This window comes from Motacilla alba, chromosome 1 (assembly GCF_015832195.1).
Source record: "Motacilla alba alba isolate MOTALB_02 chromosome 1, Motacilla_alba_V1.0_pri, whole genome shotgun sequence".
In the NCBI taxonomy this organism is placed as follows: domain Eukaryota; kingdom Metazoa; phylum Chordata; class Aves; order Passeriformes; family Motacillidae; genus Motacilla; species Motacilla alba.
This window is the reverse complement of record NC_052016.1, coordinates 114,495,717-114,516,078: the sequence shown is the minus strand read 5'-3', so window position 1 is coordinate 114,516,078 and position 20,362 is coordinate 114,495,717. Positions and strand designations below refer to the sequence as shown.

Here is a 20,362-nt window from a genome sequence, read left to right as displayed (position 1 = left end):
GTTTTGTTTTTAGCAAAGTCTGTTTTAAAAGTTCTAACCTGTACTGAAAATCTGCCTTGCCAAATTTAAAACCTTGTTAATACGAATGAGAGGACTCACTTAATTTCACTGAATTTTGCAGTTTCAAGTATTTTTGCCTCTTATTTTGGAAAGAAACCTTGTTTCTATGGTTGCTAAATAGCTTAATGTTAAAGGCCTACAGTAAGATATATAAGATGTATAACATTTTAAAATGTTCTTTTAAGTAGTTTTGTGCCTCTAAGTCTCTTGAATATAAACTATGTGTAAGTTATGTTAAAGGTGGATGTAGATACAGCAAATAAGAACATGTATTCATTTACTGTGAATATTTTATCTTTTTTATATCCATAATATGTAAAATAGTAAATTATTAAATCTGAATCCCCCTTCTGGCCTGTAGAGTTTAGAACAGTGCAGATTTTCTTTTACCAGCAGTGGATTTGGTGCAAAGGAGGGGCTAGATAAGACATAGGACACAAAGTTAATGAAAATCCTTCCTGGTAAACAAACTGGCGTTCATTTTTTCCTAATGAAAATCCTTCCTGGAAAACAGACTGGCGTTCATTTTTTCCTAATCTGAGGACTGAAATTGAAGTTATATGTGGATTTGTTCAATTTGAAGTACTTATGCATCCCCATTTCAAACACTTATGTTTTAAAAGAGTACAAAATGGAATTTTCCCAAAAAATCAAAGCTATTAATTGAAAACAGCAGCAATCTCTTACGGCACTGATTATGAGAACGTTTTACAAATAATTTGGAAAGCATTTTGAAAAAAATATGTTTACCTCCTAATCACGAATAAGAAAGGAGTAAAGATCTCATTGAAGTTAAAGCCTAGCTCCTGTTAATATATAAATATATGTGTGTTTAGAGGAAGTTGAAATCACAAAACGTATAGACAGGTGAAAGTACGATACACAAGTTTTGTATTTGATGTTTATGTAGGCCATCTTCCAGGTTTATATTTTCCTACCTTCTTTATTTCAGCTGTAGTCTCTCCAGATTTCTCTTTGATATTTGCATCCTATATAACATTTTTTGCAGCTTCTACAAAGTGCTCTTTATCTTCATTTGAACCAAATTATAATTGGCTAAAGAACTGTTGGTCCAGTATATTGTTTGTATCAGCTTCTGAATTGCTAATTCTTACATACTAAGGTTGATACGTCTTCACTCTATTAGTAAAATGTTTTCCTAACTTTTTTTTTTTTTTGAGGGGTCTTCTGTCTGGTAGTTTGAAGTAATTTGTGCTTTGTTTGGTGGACAACATATATCAATTTCAGTTCTGGGTTTGTGGGTTTTTTGTTGTTTTTGTTTTGGTTTTTTTGGGGTTTTTTTGCACAAAAATAAAGCAAGTCTAATATTGATTTTTCTCTATTTTGTATTCTAATTCATTGCTCCTGGAGTACTAACAAAATTTTTTTTTTAAAATAACTCTATTGTCTTTCAAAAACAAAAAACAGACCAGAAAAAGGAGAAGGAGGTGAAGGAGAAGGGGAGGGAGATAAGTTCTAAAGATTGCTTTATAAAATTTAAAAAAAAAATCATAACTGCATCAGGAGCATCACATACAGAGAGATGGAAATTGAGATGCAGTCTCGAGTCAAAGACTGTGAGTGAGATGAGGGGGCTTCCTGACTTTGAATTTAACAGTAGGATCAAAAAATAAAGATTCTACAGCATTTTGTCCATTCTGAAAGTTATTGAGGTATGATAACAATAAATGACTACATGTTTGCATAAGTTTTCCCACTTGAATTTCATATTCCAAATTAATTACAAAGTACAATTCCACAGTACAGTACGTGGTGTGTGCTACTCCAGCCCCTCAATGTCATTTTGCTCAGTAGGATTACCTTTTAAAAAGTGTCCTCTAGTCTAATTGTAATTGACTACTCTCTTCCAGAATACATTCAGTTTCTGTCCAATATCTTTGGTCCTGAAAATTACCTTCAGGATTTCTCTGCTCTCATTTACTTCTATTCACACTCTTAATCACAGTGCTCTTGTGTCTTCTCGATGTCACCCAGGAAATGCTTTCTCTGTTATGCCATGCCATCTTTTGCTACTGCTCATTTTTTCATGGTTCTCCTGTCCCTTTTAAATTCAGCCTCAAAATCACTTTCTTCTGCAATGAAGGTTTAAACCAAGTTTTAACTCGTTCCTCTTCAGCCTCCCAATGTTCTCTTTTAACTTCTCCTTTCACTCTTTAGCCTTGTTCCTGTTTTTTATTTTTCCCTTTCTGTGAATGTACATGATGGCAACTGCAATTGATATCTAATTTCATACCTACTGCATAGAACCATGCATTATATTTTATTGAATATGAGTACATTTATATATGATACGGGGAAGGATAATAATGCTTGGAAAAATTAAACCTGCAAGGCACCTACAATTCTTTTCCGCCACATCGGCAATATCAGGAAAAAGTATTTGATAAAATATTTGGAGATTCTGTTTCAACATCCTGGTAATTATTTGAAGAGCAAAAATAGTGAATTTATTTCTAGAAGAATGTACTATGGGTAAATAAATAAATAAATAAATCTCAACAAGTGTGCAACTCCAGAATTAAGAAATTGCTTTTCACTAAATCTCGACCAGCAAAGCAGTGGGGAAGGGGGAAGATGAAAACATGTATTGAGAAAGAAGGGGAGAGTAAAGATAAGAATATGGTTTTGAAACAGCACATGTATAATGTGCTTTTTAAACTGACAATTTCAGAATTACTAATGTCTGTCAGGAATTTTGCATCTACAAAGCTACATATTATTTGTACATTGTCTCTATGATGAGAATTTAGATGTAACTCACTGCTTCATGCCCAGCTCTTTGGTAATTGGATCTGACTACATCTGAGTATTCTCACTGGCTCATTCTCCACTGATTTGTGGCTCAGAAATTTCCTGACCTGGAGATGGCATCTTTTTGTTTAGAAGTCCTCAGTGGATTTTTATCCTGCTCTTCTATCCAGTTACTGCTCTCTGTAAGCATTTATGAAAGTTTTCTATGTAGCTTTCAGCATTCCAGAGGGACTTCTTCATAGTTCCCATTCTTAACTTTTGGAAGTATTTTAGTATTTTCTGTATTAATACCCAATTCATAAACCTGCAGCTTTGCATTCAGAAGGGGAGAAAAACCCCATTGTGAGATGATTTGTCATAATTTTGACTGATTCACAGCTTTTGATTTATTATTCAGAGCATGTGGCTACAAGAAAGGTAGTTACACTACAGAATTATTAAAAAACCCAATCATAAATTGATCGTTTTCTGTAGCAGCCTTTTGGTTGGTTTCTAATTTTAAATTGAAAATGTATTCATTGCAGTGGTTTCCATTGAAGAAGGAGAACCTCTTAAATAGAAACTAAAACAGATTTTGGGAGAGTTTAAATACAAAATGGATAAACTGCATAAGAGCCTTGAATGGGATATTCAGCTTATTCAAGCAAATTTCACTACTGAGATTTTAGATGACATCACAAAACCACCTATTTTAATAATTCCTTCCAAGTCTAATAGCACAATTCAACACGTGTTGTTGAATACTCTGAAATCTCCAGGACCTCAACCTCAGCTTCGCAGAAACTGTGGAGTGTATCCACTAATTGGCTCTTGCCTCAGAATCTTTATTTCTCAAAAGAAAAAAATATCTCAGAGATGTATCTTGTTGAAGTTAACTGCTGAGGCTGTTGATGCTTTTGAAGGCATTTTGATATTGCACTGTGTGAAAATGTAAGAAGCGTTTTGAAGTTAAATATTTTTATTGAGAAGATGGGAAGATCTTTTATGCTGTGGGATTACACAGACTTTGCTGACAGCAACAGCAGAAGAGAGAGAGAATGGGGAGGAAGGAAAAGGAAGAAAGAACAACTGAGTGGGATGCTGAAAAGAAAAGCTACTTTTTCTTCCAGAATGATAGAACCACATTTATACATTTTCATACTTTTTTTGAACTAAAAGGCTGTAGAATTCACTATAAAATATATATGAAAATAGAAAAAAAAAAGGAAAAAAAAACCCACCCTAGATTTTTTTTCTCACTTTCTCACTTTTTACTTTTGGCCTGCGTTTATGTAATCTTAATCTTGAAATCTCCATTTGTATTTTAGCAGGATACCTTTTGTTATTTGTTTCTTGATTTGGCTGTTGCCAGACAGAAATGGGGTGCAGTCTATATTTCTATCTCAATCTCCTGTACGACATGCTAAAAAAATAATTCAGTACATTTTTGGACAATCCGTTTGCATTTCTCTTGACTAAGAAATAGTTCACCTCTTTCCATTCAGGTTTTCTGTTTATATGTTTAATAATTTTTCTCCACATTGACGTTTTGAGAATACAATTTAGAACATAGAACATTTCATGGAATGGTTTAGGTTAGAAGAGGTGTTGAAGACCTCTAAAATGTCTTTCTCAGAACAGTCTCTTTCAAAGTGGACGTTACTTTAGTCATTGCAACATTCAGAATTTGCGTTTTAAAAATTAAAATTAAGTAAGCATGGCCATTGCCTATTCAATCTTGTGCATTTTTTATGCTACTGAATTATTCTGCGACCACAATTTAAATTTTAAGGTGGTCTCATCATCATAAGTGGATAAAATTACCTTTTCCTTTTTTTGTGTATGTGTAAAAAACTCTGGGAATTTCTCAAATAAGCTGAATCTGCTGATCTGGAGTTACGTTGTTGGTAGCACTGCTGGGGAAAGGCCCCAGGCTTCTTGACCTGTAGTCTTTCATCAGGACCTAGTTACCATTCACTCTTGGAGTTCTGAGAAGAGTCATTAGTTAATACTGTAAACTTATCCTGGGGTGAAAATTTCACCTTTCTTTCTGTCGAGTGGAGTCTTATTTATGTATTAAAAGGGCCAAATGATCCCACAGTCTACTGCGTGACATGACAGCACCTGATAGATACTTCCCCTTAAAATGTGCCCAGGTCTTTCATCAGGAAAGGGAATGTTTGAGTAAACTAGCCTTTTCAACAGGAAGAAATCATAATTTTGTTGCAGGTTTATGGTGACAGTGACTCCCAGTCAGTGACTGACAGGACAGAGCCGTGGTTCTTAATTGCTTGAGTAGGAAGAGCCTTCCTTAGAGAGGCAGATTCTGGTGTCTTGTCATCAGCAATGCTGCAAACAGCAATATATTTTATGAGCAGAAAAGCTCACCAAAATTAAAACCCTAAAATAAACAGAGGCAGAAAATTTTCCCTGGAGACTTTATGAAAGCAGTATGTTTAGATACACTTTGAGTCAAGTAGCTACTAAGCGAAACCTGGTTTGATATTTTTCCAACAACAGGTGTGTTGAAGAAAGCAAGCTAAGGAGAAAATCTTTATGCAAAGCACTGGCTCGCTTGACCATGCATGCAAAATGAAAAAAAAGCTTTTTCCACTGTTTAGAATGTTTGATCATTATGGGCAGCTGGCAGCCTTGATTCCTGTCTCTTAAGTCTGAGCACCAGCTTACCTGTCCTCACTGTTCCCAGTATTAGTCTCTTCCCCAAGCCAGTTGATTGCAGTTTTTTTCACTGTCTTTAAGTTGTCTTAAGCCAACTTCTACACTTGAGTCCCCGAGGCGCAACGTTTTGCTTTAATGCCAATATATTCTTTGTCTCTTTCGGTCTTTATTTGTACCAGCTGTACCCGTGTGGAGTAGTTGAAGAAATTCATTTTCTTTTACTGCTTTCTTGTCAATAGTTCCAACCTTTTCCTTCCATTGTAATGAATGTACTTTCATCAATACTGCCTGGCTCTGCCTTTTCTCCTCAGCATATACATTGCCTAAGCTCCATTGATTTTTAATGACCTAATAATCTGCTGCATCTCCAAACTGCAGTTGCAAGGACAGGTCAATTCATCCAGGTGGAAACATATGCACTAGAAAGGGAACCACAGAGAAAATCAAGTAATAAAAATGTAACTTGTCTCAACTGAGCAAGCAAAACCTGCAATTTTTCAGATTTTCAATTTATCATAAGGCCAAACCTGTGTGGATTTTCCGACAAGGAAAAAAAAAAACAAACAAAAAATTAAACAAAAAAGCCAAACACCCCCCCACACCTTTATTACTCTAGATTCATTTACAACTATGTCTTTAAAATACTTAATGAAATGGAAGTGCTAGCCTCATCTAGAACAAGGACATTGTTAACATCATAATAACAAGTGGTCAGAACAACTTTATCTTATATGTTTTATTACTAGAAATGACTGAACTATTCTATCTGGATTCATCTGTTGAGAAAACATAATCTTGATTATTGAAGAGACCATTTTATCATTTAACATTTTAACAGTCATAATTTTGAAATACAAAGACACATAAAATAGATTATTTAATGAGGAAGTTGGAGGAACTGAAAGAATAAGCAGTGGTTTCATTATTAGATGGTAGGAGGCATAGTTTGAGAGTGAATAATGTGGACTATTTTTCTGAGGCTGTAATCCTGCAAAGGGGGTGTTCAAAATGAGAAAGATACTCTGAACTGAAATTGGCCTTTAATAAAAAATGTTTCTTTAAAAATTTTATGTGCCTGAGTTGAAAATCTCTAAATGTCCAGAGCCACATTCTTTTTCTTTAGCAGTAAGACAGGCAGTTTCTGAAGGAAGGAAATACATAATGTAAATAAGAGTGCTGGAATGAACCCCAAAGATTTCCTGTAAAACTACTTTCTAAAGCTGCCCAACTAATTTCTAAAACTTAGAATCAGTCTTTCTGTATTAATAGAAACATTCTTGGAGGATTTGCTAACACGCAACTATTCCTTCTCTCCTGTTTAGGAACGCAATGTAATAACAGGTGAGGAACACACTTGGTCCCCTCATTATTTCACCTTGGAGGAGCTAAAAGCTCATGGTTTAAATTCTGTGAATTAATTATTACATTTGTCAGGAATAGCTAATTTTGTCCAGGCTTCTGAAGGTCAGAGGATTTTAACTTTCACTTACCATACTTTTAATTAAATCTTCAGAGTCCCTGGGGTCTTTCTGCCCCGCACCCAAGCAGAGGTTGGTGAGGTGCACAGAGATTAGACTCCCCTTTTTTTATCTAGGTATAATTTCTCTATGAACAACAGAAAGCAAAAGGAAAAAAAAAAAAAAGTGTCGAGAGGACACTATGGGTCCAGAGCATTTTTTTTCTTTTTACATCAGTCCGTAAGAACAACCAGGGTTGTTACATGCAAAAGCATCTGATCATTTTTCAAAACAGTCTGGGAGATGACTGTGTGACTGATTCCCACCTGCATGTGCTGCAGGGTTCATTAAACATTTCCATTTCTGATGTCATTTTCACTGGTGTTGGTCAGCACTCTGACCAAGTATAGCAAACTTGAGAGTTCCCTGGCTCTGGGATGGCTCATCCATGCTGCTGGCCACGTCCTGCTGCTGTCCTGGAGAGCTCAGCAGCTCTCAGTTTAGGGCTGCTGCTTCCAGGGTCACTTGACAATGGGCTTTAGTCATGGTAACTTTCCATCTTATCCGCCATTTGGGTCAGTAAACTTCTTTAAAGGTTGGAAAACAGCACTGTTGTTCTGCTCAGGTTATTTCGTTAGTTGAGGCAAGAAAAATGAATTTCTGGGTCTGTTCATTAAGAAGCAGTTGGCTCATTAGCCACCATAAGTCCATGGGAGCAGACAATATTTGTGATGAGCTCAAGGCCAAGGCTCACATGTATTTCTGAGATGATTGTGCAGCCCGAGGAGGAGGGAGGGATGTACTACCACAATGAGATTTTGTTGAAGTTTTTATTCAGTAAATTACTCTGTCTTGCTCTAACTGCAGACAGTCAAGTTTGTGTTGCATACTCATTACATACTTTATTAAGAATAGGCTTTGATTTAAGAATGAAACTGTATTCATATATAGGCAGCTTTTTTTTCTTTTCAATAAGAATAGCCTTCCTAGGCTATTATAAGGCTATAACAATTTGACTTCAGCCTGTCCTCATTGTTTTTCATTCTCTTAAAAAATATGGTTAGAAACAGCAATCACAACTTATATCAGATATCCATATTACTAACTGTCCTATCCGTGTAGTATATGCAACACCTTAAAATTCTTTTTTTTCTGTCTTTCTTAGGAATTTCAAAGAGATTTCATATAAATTCATAAACAAGAGCACTCACAGGTTGTGCTGTTTGGTTGCCTACCAATATGACTTACAAGAGTCAGAGGTTTTCATTCTTGTCTTTTGTGGATTATTTCACTTTGGGAATATTCCTAGTGCTATAGGATCTGCACACTTAAATTTGAGGTTTATTAAGGGATAAATAATTGGTGTAATAATCTTTGAAACACTCCTTTGGTTTTGTTTTTTAATACAAAGAGTGTGCCATAAGCATTAGGTCGGTAGCTGCCCCCCTTGTAAGTGTTTCAATTTCTGTTTACAGCCAATTCCCCTGATTTGATACCTGTTTTTCATTCAATATGAAAGATAAGCAAGGATGGCCAGTCATCTTTTGGAGAGAAAACAACACTGACAGAAGTAGTAGAAATGAGATATAACAGTGTTTATATGTATTTTTTGACACGTCAAAAAACCACATTTGCCTCCAAGGAGTGTTTTTTATCCTTCAAGACAGTGCTACAATTTTAGAATTCTATACTTATATATTTTTCTAGTCTTTTTTTGTTTCCCTTATGTCAGAAAATAACATTTTTTCCCCTTTTTCTTTTCCTTTTTTAAAATTGAGAACAGAATTTTGAATACCTGTCTACAAACTCTTTTTGTTTCTATTTTAATTAGAATCTTTTTTTGTTTTTATACTTCAAGAGATACTAAAACACATCCAAAATTAGTCTAGGTACCATTTTTTTTTTTCATAAGTCATGATTCCAAGATTTTTCAGTGTTCTTCTGTACAATATTTTTGTTAGCATGAGAGAAAGCAGAGAAAGTGCTGATCATTAGGAAAAATTATACTTAGAGGCTGTTCCTCAGACAAAGTGTTGTTGGGAGTCCTTAGTTAAACAATTGTCATACGTGAGACAATTCAGTGTCTGATCTAGAGAAAGAAGGATTTTCAGATGAAGAATTTTCAAACAAATTTAGACAGCATAGATTATCACAGATCTCTACAAACATGATATCCCTAACCTCAGTCAACTGTTAAAACATTTTTTTGCACTGTAACAGATACAGATATGTACCATCTAGTATTGCCATGGGAAGAAAAAACCTATTACCTGTGAAAAGCACTGATCGAGTTATCCTTGTCACAGTGGAGAAAAATATATCTTGCTGAAGAAATGTGGTGTGGTCGCGTGCAATTTCTTATTGTATTGTATATCATTTGAAATCTAGAATTACAAGTCAAAAATTAATTTGTGCTGAAGGGATAAATGCCGACCATTTTCCGTGCTTCATTATTTATATTTCTGTAATATAGTACTCCCTTTTAACTAAAAAAAAGAAACCAAACACAACCCAGACTATAAAGTTCATCAGATTTCCAAGGCTGCTTTTCCTGATGAGGATTCAGTTACTGGCCATTGTGTTTCTCACACAGGTAGTGATAGTCATGACTATTACCTGGCCTAACACATATTTAGGGATCTGCATAAATTTCATGTGATTATTGGATCTATGCAATTCTGAATGAGGCTGTTGTTATGAAAATTGAAGATTTCATTTTTGCATTATTACATGGCAAGCACTGCACTTCCTAAAGTCAGCTCACTTGGTTGAGCTCTAATCCTGTATGGGCCGTTCACGTAAGACTTGGGCTTGATGATCCTCTGGGTCCCTTCCAGCTCAGAGCCTGCTGTGTTCCTGCTCGTGGTTCTAATGACAAACTTTAACTTTCAGTTCTAAGCTGCAATGAAAGGCTTTATTAGCTGCCTTGAGCATTTTATTGGCACAAATTTGCAGTAGGAACAATTCTTGCCAAGTATAAAAACATAAAGTGACTTGGTATATTTTTTTTTTTTATGGAAGCATAAGCATATTTATATGTATAGTTTGTTTTTAAATCAAATTCTTGACAAACTAGCTAAACTTGTTCAGAACTTTTTGAAAAAACATATGGGATATATCTTCTATAGCAAATGCATTTTTTTTCTTCTCTTCTGTCCTTGTTTTCTACTGTTATACTAATCAATAAGTACTTGTTGATTTCTCTTGACTTTAGGCAGTAGACCAGAAATGGGATTTTTGATCTTATGAGAGACTTGGCTTCTAAAAAATAATTATCATGTTGGCCTTTGCAGAAAAGAGAAATCAACAGTAATACACTTCTGCTTGGTTCTAAAAAGTTTTGATTTCGCATGAGTTTTTGAGCTTTTCCAGCTTCCTGGAATGGTTTTCACAAAATATGTGTCTGTGGATTGCTCAAGCCTAGCATTGCATGTAGTGTAAAGGTTTGTTGGTTCGGGTTTTTTAAATGTCATGTTTTCCAAATATTCTCTACCAAGTCAGAAAGTAACTTGCTACTTTTTACATATATCATTTTATGAGCTTCTGTGGTAATTACCTCTCTGAATATGAGGCAAATGTTATTTTCATTATTCACTATTCAGAACACTTGATAGGGATTTTGAATAACAGTGTGAAATATCTAATTAAATATGAGGGGGTTTTTTTATTTCTCTTAATCTTGACTGATCTTGGTCAGTTAACTGATTTTGTATTGCAAAGTACGTCCATGTATTAGCCATCTGATTTCATTTTTTTTTTTTTAAGAATACATTGTTGTTCCATTTATTCCTTTTTAGAACTGCCTAAGCAGGTGCTGTTTTCATTGCTTTGACAATTTTGGTTTTGATCAGTTTTTAGCAAGTGTTGAAGAAAAGAAATTCAGCACCGTGCGGATGGGGGCTGGAGATCTTGAAAACTACCAAACTGCTTTGGAAGAAGTGCTCACGTGGCTTCTGTCTGCTGAGGATGCATTACAAGCACAAGGAGATATATCCAATGACGTAGAAGTTGTTAAAGAACAGTTTCACACCCATGAGGTATGTGTTTATTCTAGTCTTTTGAAAGTATTTATTTTATTCTGTTCTCATTGTTTTTTGGGAGGGATTTGTTTTGTTTTTTATTAATTTTGATTCGAAGAATGTAAACTGGAGACTCTGCCTTGGAGGCATAGAATTGTTTAGGTTGGAAAAGATCCTTAAGATCCTCAAGTCCAGCCATTAACCTAACACTGCCATACCCACCACTAAATACTCCTAAATGCTGCATCTACACATCCTAGGATGGCGACCCAGCTGCCTCTCTGGAAGCCCATTCCAATGTTTGAGAACATTCAGTGGAGATGTTTTCTTTTCCCTGAAATCCAATCTAGACATCTTCTGTTACAATTTGAGGCCATTTTCTCTCATCCTATCATTTTTTACTACACCCACCTCTTTGCAACCTTCTTTCAGGTAGTTGCAGAGATCAGGAAGGTCACCCTGCAGCCTCTTCTCCAGAGTAAACAACTTTTTGCCCTTTGAAGAAAATGAAAGTGTTTACTTCCAGTTTATGTTACAAGTTTTGGTGAGGGGTAAAATTTAAAAAAAATTAAAAGAAAGTAAAACCAAGTTTGAAAATTATGTTGGCAAAGCGGTGCAATTCTGTTCTTTCATTTCAAAGAATGCCACTGAAAACTGGATTTTTTAATTATTTTTTTTTAATTGTCAGGGGTTTATGATGGAGTTAACAGCTCACCAAGGACGTGTTGGTAACGTTTTGCAAGTTGGAAGTCAACTTCTATCAACTGGAAAACTTTCAGATGAGGAAGAGAATGAAATCCAAGAGCAAATGAATCTACTTAATTCTCGTTGGGAAAGTCTCAGGGTAGCAAGTATGGAAAAACAAAGCAAGTAAGTAATATGCCAGGTGTTATTACACCATATAGTAGTTAATTAATTAATTAATTAATTTTGACTGAAACAGTCCTGAACTTGACAAACAGTTGGGATTTTCTTTCACTTCGCTGTGAACGAAACTCCATCTTGCACCTGTTTAAACCTGAAATTTGATGTGCAGTGATTTTGAGCCTGGCGTGTTGTTTAGAGCCTGGAAGCCAGGTAAAGCAGCAGCTACCAACAATTTGGAGACAGGTAACACTTGAACCAAAGTTTGCATCACCTACCTCACCTTTTTCCAACTGTTTCAACAAATAGTGTCTTGCATGATATTGAACTGCAAAGGAGAGAACCTTTGCCAAGATAAAAAAGGAAAAGGGAAACAAATCTTTTAAGGCCTCTAAAAGTCAATCCCATTAAAAGAATAAATAAGAGCTTAGCTTTCCTGGAAATAGTGCCATGGTTTTCTTGGAGTGCAAGTGACACTATTTAAAAAGGGTAGGGCCTATAGTTTAAAGTTGAACTACAAGTAGAAGTAGAGCAATAATGTATTAAATATTCACAATAATACTTGGAGATTTTTAATATTACTATATCTATTTTGAATTTTTTATTTATATAGTGCCATCTGGCATAAGAAAGTCCATAAATGTAAAAGCTTGTGATTGTGTCACAGGGGAGTAATTTGGTTTATGGGATACAGAGATAAAGTATATATTTTCTTACTTTATTCAGAAATACATATTGAACATATTCAGTTATTCATCTTGCTCCTCTTTAAGCTTTTTCCAGTTCTACTTTACCTTTTGGGGTTGAGGAGTTTGCCCATTGCATTAAAAAGTGAACTGTGATTTTCAAAAATTGCATGACATAACTCACTTTCTTCCATTATGTTCTTAGCAATTCTAAACATTTATTTTCTTTTCAGCTTGCTACTGAGTACTGAGAATGTTTCCTTTATTCTGCATTCCTTTGACTATAACATTTTTTCTGGGTTTCAGATGTTTCAACCTAACTTTTTCCAGTTCTGGTATATTTTTGGAGAGAAAAATCTATGATGCTTTACTGTTGGGAGGTTTTATTTGCCATATTTATTTTCATCTAAATCAATATGTGCAAGTAGCTGTGTCTCTGAGTGGTATTTTGTCTTCTTAAAATGTTCTTTCACACCGTTTGTTAAACCCCTCTCCCAGCTGCAGCTGTAGGTCATCGCTCGGGGAATTGGGTGGCCCAGTGTCTTCCAAAGCAGGTCACATTTGGGTAATATTAGTTCAGCAGAAGACATAAAATAATAAGTGCTTGACAGAGAGTGTTGCACTATTTAATTTTCTATACAAAAAAAAAAAGAAATCTGTGATAAATTCAACGAGATTTGGGATAGGGCAAGAGGAAATTTCTCAGGAGTGATAGACCTAGATATTCTGAATTCTGGCCTTTTGGTCAAACAACTGTGTTTCAACTGGCTGGATGAGTATAAAACCTTTTTTTTTAATCACAATATAATATATTTCTGGGTTATTATACATAATTTAAACTCTCAGGATCCATATTCTACTTCAGCTTAAAGCACAATCTCCTGAGCAGATCGCTGTAATTCTGTCCCTAAGGCAACAGTGACACGTTTAGCCAAGCAGGAATGGTTTTTGTGAGGATGAGAACAGCAAGAATGTTTGACCTCTGTAATGGTAATAGGAAGAGTGAAAGAAGGTACCACACTTTACAGCACAGGGAAAACAAAAGCAAGTAATAAACGAGGATGGGAGGAAGATGTACTGATAAATATGCTATAAAAAATGAAAGGGTCTTAGAGAAAGTGATTTAAGAGGTCAGGATGTCAGAGGAAGTTTGGAACACAGGAATGCCTTTGTGAAAAAGCAGCCCAGATTGGATTTGATGTATTGAAAGTATTTGACTCTTCTAATAAGCAGTGCACTCTTATGTTGAAGGAAAACTGTCTCTTTTTTCTTTTTTTTTTCTTTTTTTTTTTTATTTCTTCCTCCTGGCCTTTCCCAAACAGTTTTCTCTGTAGTAAAGCATCTCAGTGATAAATATGGCACTGTAGAGAAAAACAATGCAATTTACCACTTGATAGGCAGTTCAACAACTTTTAAAACACATATGATTCTTTTTTTTGTTTTTAATTTGAAACTTATTTGAGGCATACTATAAACAAAGGTTTTGATAATCTCCTGAGGTATATAAATAGATACTAAACTCTCATATCAGATGTTTATACAAGTATTTTGAAAACAAGGGAGTACCTGGTGAATGGTAAGAAAGAAGCATTCTTTTGTTTAGGAATAAACTGTGATTATGTTTTGTGATTATTTAATTTTTAAGTTATGCTCCTTACATCAGAATCATGCCAATATTATGTATAATCCGTGTTTCATCATTTTCTTAAATTCAGTTTGCTACAACAGGTTTTCTGTACAGTTTATTTAATTTATTGCTAAGAGGAATATCTCCAGGATGATGCACTGTACTTTAGCTTAGCTTAGTTTAGAAAATCAAGGCAATAAAATACACAGTTGAAAGTGGAGGACTGAGATCTGAGATCCCTAATCCCTTGTAAACCATGAGCTTTATTGAAACAGGATATCATCCTTCTGTACTCTGTCTATAAGTAATAGAGAGATTAGGATGGAAACAACACTATATGAGTCCTCTGGTGGTTTTAATCAATCTTTAAAATATTATTTCCATTTAAAAAAAAATAGAAAAAAAACCAAATCTGAAATCCTCAAATGCTGTTGATGAAGATTATGTTAAGGAGAGTCTTGAGAATTTCTAAAGAGGCAGGTTTAAGTGGAAATCTGTCATGGATCTTTGGCCAGATCATTTTATTGGGCAAAACTGAGGTATTTCCTGGTTAATTTTCCACAGTATTTTCCATTGAATTACTGAAAATATAATATTTTTTCTATTTAATATCCTGAATTAGAGGAAGCCTGGTAAGGTCAGGTGTTTGAGCAGTTTTCAAAATACTTGTAATGGATAAAACAAGGTTTAAAAAAACTGAGTGGAGAAATTTTGAACTACAGCTCTAATAGAAATTCAACTGGAATACAAAACTTTAACAGATGGAATATTATGTGATGTGGTCAGTTCCTAAAGAAAAGGCTTCGAAACAATTTGTCTAAATCAAAACCATTTCAAAAAAGGTTCAGTTACCTTCCCCAAAGAACCATAGAATGGGCTGGGTTGGCAGGGACTCATTGGGGTCATCGAGTCCAGCTCCTGGCCCTGCCCACAAACCCCAGCAGCCACCCCAGTGCCTGAGAGAATTCCCCAAACACTGCTGGAGCTCTAAGCACTGCCCCGGGGAGCCTGTTCCCTTTCAAAGCATATATTCAAAAGCATATGTTTAAATTCTGCCTTCAAATGTAACCTTGTGAAAATCTGTTAGAATATGGGCAGATGTTTCTGCTTGCTGTTTTCTTCACTCACTTATAAATTCAAATTATTTTTTGTTTTACAGTTTACATAAAATCCTAATGGATCTGCAGAATCAGCAGCTAGCCCAGCTAGCTGATTGGCTGACAAAAACAGAGGAAAGGACAAAGAAAACGGATTTGGAGCCCTTAGGTCCAGATCTAGAAGACCTAAAGCGCCAAATAGAAGAGCATAAGGTATGCTGTGCTGTGCTTCCAAAGGCATGAAAACCAAATTGGGTGTTTGACATTTTAAAATCTCTACTCCTGCCGTTAGAGCATAGCAAAGTAATGTGAAACCTTGGTTTAATATTTATTGTTCTCTACAGTTAACAAGCTTTTGTAGGCTTACTTTATCACAACTGTGAGTTCTATTCTGATATAAAAAACATGGCTTTCTTTTTATATAGAAGCAATGTACTAGAATATGCAAGGCAACTGCAAGGTCTTTTCATTACATTACAATGAAAATATATCAAGTTTTTTAATGCCTGTGTATTCCTCTTTTTGCATCTTGCTATTTTCTCTTACATGTTGTAGCAGCAATGATGCAGTTGTCAGACCACATAATATTGTGAGGACTCCAGAGATCCTAAATATATATATTTGCACTGAATGTATTATGCACTGTAAAATGCACTACTTTCTAGCAGTAGGAAATACTTTTTGGTAATGTATTGAAGCAACAACAAAAAAAAAACCAACAACAACAACAAAAAAAAAACAACAAAAAAACAACAAGCAACCAACCAAACTCAGAAACAGAATATAAAATGGAATTTGGCCAATTTATTTGACATTCCAATTCTTAATTGGAAGAATTAAGAACTAAAAAGAGAGAGAGGATGGTTTGTGTAGTAAATTGAATAAATTTTCTGGATTAGATTGCCTTGCTTCATATTAATTTAGATTCAAAAATAAATTTATATATGTGTCTATAGCACAAGATGATGATAAGGAAACACAGAAAAATATAGAAAACTGAGGTGATATGTGAGGTGGTGGAGATTTAATATGATGGCCTGTTAATGTCTCTCCATCAATGTCTCAAAGCAGTTTCTTTGCCATGGTATCTCGAGAGATTTTAACACCTGATGCTTCTTGGCCTGTGTCAGTGCTAATCCAGGTTTTAGAGGGCAGATCACCCTGAAAAACAATTCAAACTGAAATCAGCTTTTACAGTTCTTTTAAAAAGAGGTCAAAAGCTGCAAAAGACTTCATGATGCACTTGTGTGTTAAAGATGATTTCTTTGCATCCTGATTAAGGAGTGCTACTGAAGAAGAATACAAATTCTGCAGCTCCTGCTGCTGTTGGTGATGTCTGTGCTTGTCCTGTGAGGACACAATGCATTTCAGCATGTGGGTTTGCTAGCTAAGGACATTTTATAACATTAATTAAAAAAAAAAAAAAGACAGAAGGTGATTATGAAATGGTAATGGGAGAAAGAAACATGAAAGATTTTGGATACATTACTACTAAGACTTGAGTAACTTTACTCCTATTTCTGTGCATTTTATGCTTGAATACTAACATAAAATGTAATACCTTTATTTATGCAATCTCTTTATGCTGCTTCTTTCTAGTACTGAGAAAAATAGGTAATTAGCTTGTATTTGAAGATTCTGAGTGAAGACATGCAGAAATCTCTTTTCCACAGGCTTGTCCTTCTCTGTGGTGTGTTGAGTTAGTGAACGTTATTTATTTATGTGTATTAATTCTCAAATCTGTTTCATGTGCAAAAGGGAATTTAGCTGGAAATGCTGGAAGTAAAATGGTTTGTATTAAATTTTAATTACATTTCTATTCGTCTATCCCTTGCATTATTCAGAAGTCAAAGAACGGGGCTTTCCATTCTTTCAGTTACTGAAAGTGTCATATGATTTTACTGTATTTTACATAAAGCAAAGCTACCTCCTGTAGCAAGGGTTAAAACAGTGGGCTCATAATAGGACATTTATTGCTTCATCATTAAACAAATAAAAAAGCAAAACCCCAAACCCTTCATATTTTTCTCTTAGTCTCACATGAGTCTGGTTGCATCAGAAAACAATGGTCTTTGAATTCATAAGAGGAACCAAAACTTGGAGGTATAAAAAACAATCATCAGTTTAAATGAAACAGACCAGCAAACATGTTAGGTTTGGGTTGTTGTCATCTTGCCTCTGTCCCCTCTCTACCCTTATAATTTTGCCTTCCTCTCGTTACCTGTTCATTAGTAGGTACTTTTCACTCATTTATTTCATGTCATGTGTCCCCCTTTGACTTATGACTTCCATACATATGATATCTTTATCCTATGTATTTTAAGATTGATGTTTCAAAGTAGTAGTCTTGAGTTCTTGTGACTGAAACCTCAGTTTCTCTGCTGGGACATATTAAAAAAAATAAAAAACAAAAAAAAACCCAAAAAAAACCCCAACAACTAATAACACCAATATGTATTAGAGATAGTGACCAACAATCAGACCAGAGAAAGAACATAACATTCTTCCCAGCATGCTGCTTAGGGCCAAAATATATGAGGTTGTTATCTTGATAGTACTGAAAATTTTATGAGTGAATTAAAGTGGTGAAGAAGAAAATTTTGTCGTTAGGAAGGTACACATTTCTGGTAAGAAATCTGGCATACTCAATATATTTTGGAAGATTAGTTAAACATTTCAGTAATTTTTGGTTTTGGGTGTTTGTTTGTTTTGTTTTGAGGTGGGGTTTTTTGTGTAGGTTTTTTTTGGTTGTTTTGTTTTGCTTTGTTTTTTAACAGTGTTTTAAGTATTTTTCCTCCTGTTGCAATTATCCCATCCTTAAAATTTTGTAAAGGAAGCAAGCTACTTTTCAGTAAAAATCTAAGGACTATTGAGCTGTCTAAGCAGAATATGGTATTGGAAATATTATAATAAATTTTAAAATTGTGCTTTTAATTGCACTGGTTTTATTATTCCAGTTTTTATTTATTATTATTATACCATATATATTATTACTACTTATTATTATTATGCCATATATAATTGGTAGATTTTTATAGTTTCATTAAGTTTCTAAAAACATCTAAGACTTTTTTTAGTGCCAGAATTTTTAGTACTTCAAATTAATTTCAAAGGTAAAATGAGATACTTATTCAGTGTCCAAATATCAGGGTGGATTTGTCTTTGGTCACTTGCATGACTTTGGTAGGCACTTTTATTCACTTTGAACTAGATTATGTTTTAGTTGTGTAAATTGTTATCTGATAGATAGGACTTAAAGGAATTGTAGAGTTATATGAGTTTCTCTTGTTGCTATCTTTATTCATCAACATCTATGTCCATCTTATATTTTAAGTCCCTGAAAATCTGTTATTTCTCTAATAAAGTCAGGGCAACTTGTTAGAAATTACCATTTAAATTATTTGAACAGAGTGTGCTCTTGCCTTGAAACTGTCCATCATAAATTCCTGTTCCAACAAGATCCCGTAAACAAACAATTCTCACCAATGAATTTCGTGGTAAAAATAGACACTTGGGTTATGAAGAACAGTCTTTTACTTCGGAGTAAATTGAATCTGCCTGAGGATTAGATAATGAGTCAACTTTCTGGTTCATCTGTTCCATGACTTCTCAGGTCTTTCACGATGTGTGTGAGACTCCCACCTCCAAAGTGCCATCCACTCCTGCCAACTCTGGTTTTGTTCTGGGGTGCCATCTGTCAGATTCCAGCTAATAAGGAAATTGAAATCACCTTGTCCGTGGCTGTAGACTTGGGGAGCAATGAATTTGTTTTGCACGGCTTACAGAGGGGGTTAAATGTGGGGGAAGCGAGCTGTGTTACACACACTGCCCCATGACCGCTCTGCCTCCTCTTCCCTCTCAAGTGCTGGATCATAAAATGTTGAGGCGTCTCAATTCCAGGGATGACTTTAACAATTTGCTATACTTCACAGTCCTTGAGAATTGTTTTATAGTCTAGCTCTCTGAAGCAAATGGCACTTACAGGCATGAAAGTCAGAAAAAGGAGGATTCTTACTTTGTCTCAATATGCCCATGAAAGAAATTAACTCTGTAATGGGTGATAAGATATTTATGCCCTAAAAACAAAGTAGTCTGTGAATCCCTTTCCTATTGCTTATAACCACATTATGTTTTGGGTTTTGATTTTTTTAAATTTTTAAATAAAAGAAAGATGATTTATGGAAAAGAGCTTTAGGATGCATGAGCTTATGTTCAGCAAGGACTTCATACATTAGTGAATTACTCTACTTGAAAAAGCAGAAGGAAACCACAACGTTATGAAATTCAACACAGTAGGTAACAAAATCAAGGTTTTTCTTGTGACAAGGCCGTGTTATTTTTCAGGCTGTAGCTATCCCACTATAAATGCATTAATCCCTAGAACACACTTGGCTGAAGTACTGAGAACATAATACTTTGGTTTCCCTAATTATTTTGTTGATTTGAAGCAAGTTAGAGATACCTAAAAAGTGTGTCAGGCAAGATGGAGTCCTGGATACCTTGGGTTTTGTTTTTTCTTTTTTTGGGGAGCAGTACAAGGTCTTCTCTGTGGTTTTAATTTTCATTACCAGCACCACTTTAGCTCCTTCCATTCTTGTTGTGTGTCCTCTTGCTGCTCCTGAGCAGAGGAAGGAGCAAACAGGTCTGGCTGCTCAGTTCCCTGGTGCCAGAGCTGGGCTGGTTTTGATTTTGTTAACTATAGCAAAGGAGGGGCTCCATCTTTTTATGGCAAGGGAGGCAGAAAAAAAAAAAAAAGGCAAGCAATTTTTTTCATCAGGCATGCAGAAATCGTGAAATGCCTTTGTTTCTTGTTTACTTTCCTGGTTTCTGCAGTGTGTGTAAGTAGGGTGCTGCATGACTTTCCTAATGGTGGGTCACCTCCTGAGCAGTTTTCTCCTAAGTGAGTAACGTTGTAGGGTGCCCAACTGAAGTTAGTATGTGCTTCTTTAATGAAACCTATGTGATTTTTTTTATATCATTACAATATTGAAAAAAATTTAGTATTTTCATACATTAATATGAAATACAAAATTGAATTCAGTGGCTATTTAAAATCTGCAGGCTATTGCTATGTATAGATATTATGTGACTATCTGTAAACCAGCTACATAAACTCAACAGA

General features: G+C 35.0%; 1 protein-coding gene across 9 annotated transcripts in view; it reads left to right on the top strand.

The window, feature by feature from the left end:
* DMD (dystrophin) overlaps window positions 1-20,362 on the top strand; it is a 1,161,005-nt gene that overhangs the window by 437,831 nt on the left and 702,812 nt on the right. For all 9 annotated transcript variants that reach the window (XM_038157590.1, XM_038157575.1, XM_038157541.1 and 6 more), the window contains 3 exons: window positions 10,799-10,984; window positions 11,655-11,836; window positions 15,303-15,453. In XM_038157590.1, the coding sequence (XP_038013518.1) occupies window positions 10,799-10,984; window positions 11,655-11,836; window positions 15,303-15,453 (519 nt within the window). The remainder of the gene's footprint in view (window positions 1-10,798; window positions 10,985-11,654; window positions 11,837-15,302; window positions 15,454-20,362) is intronic.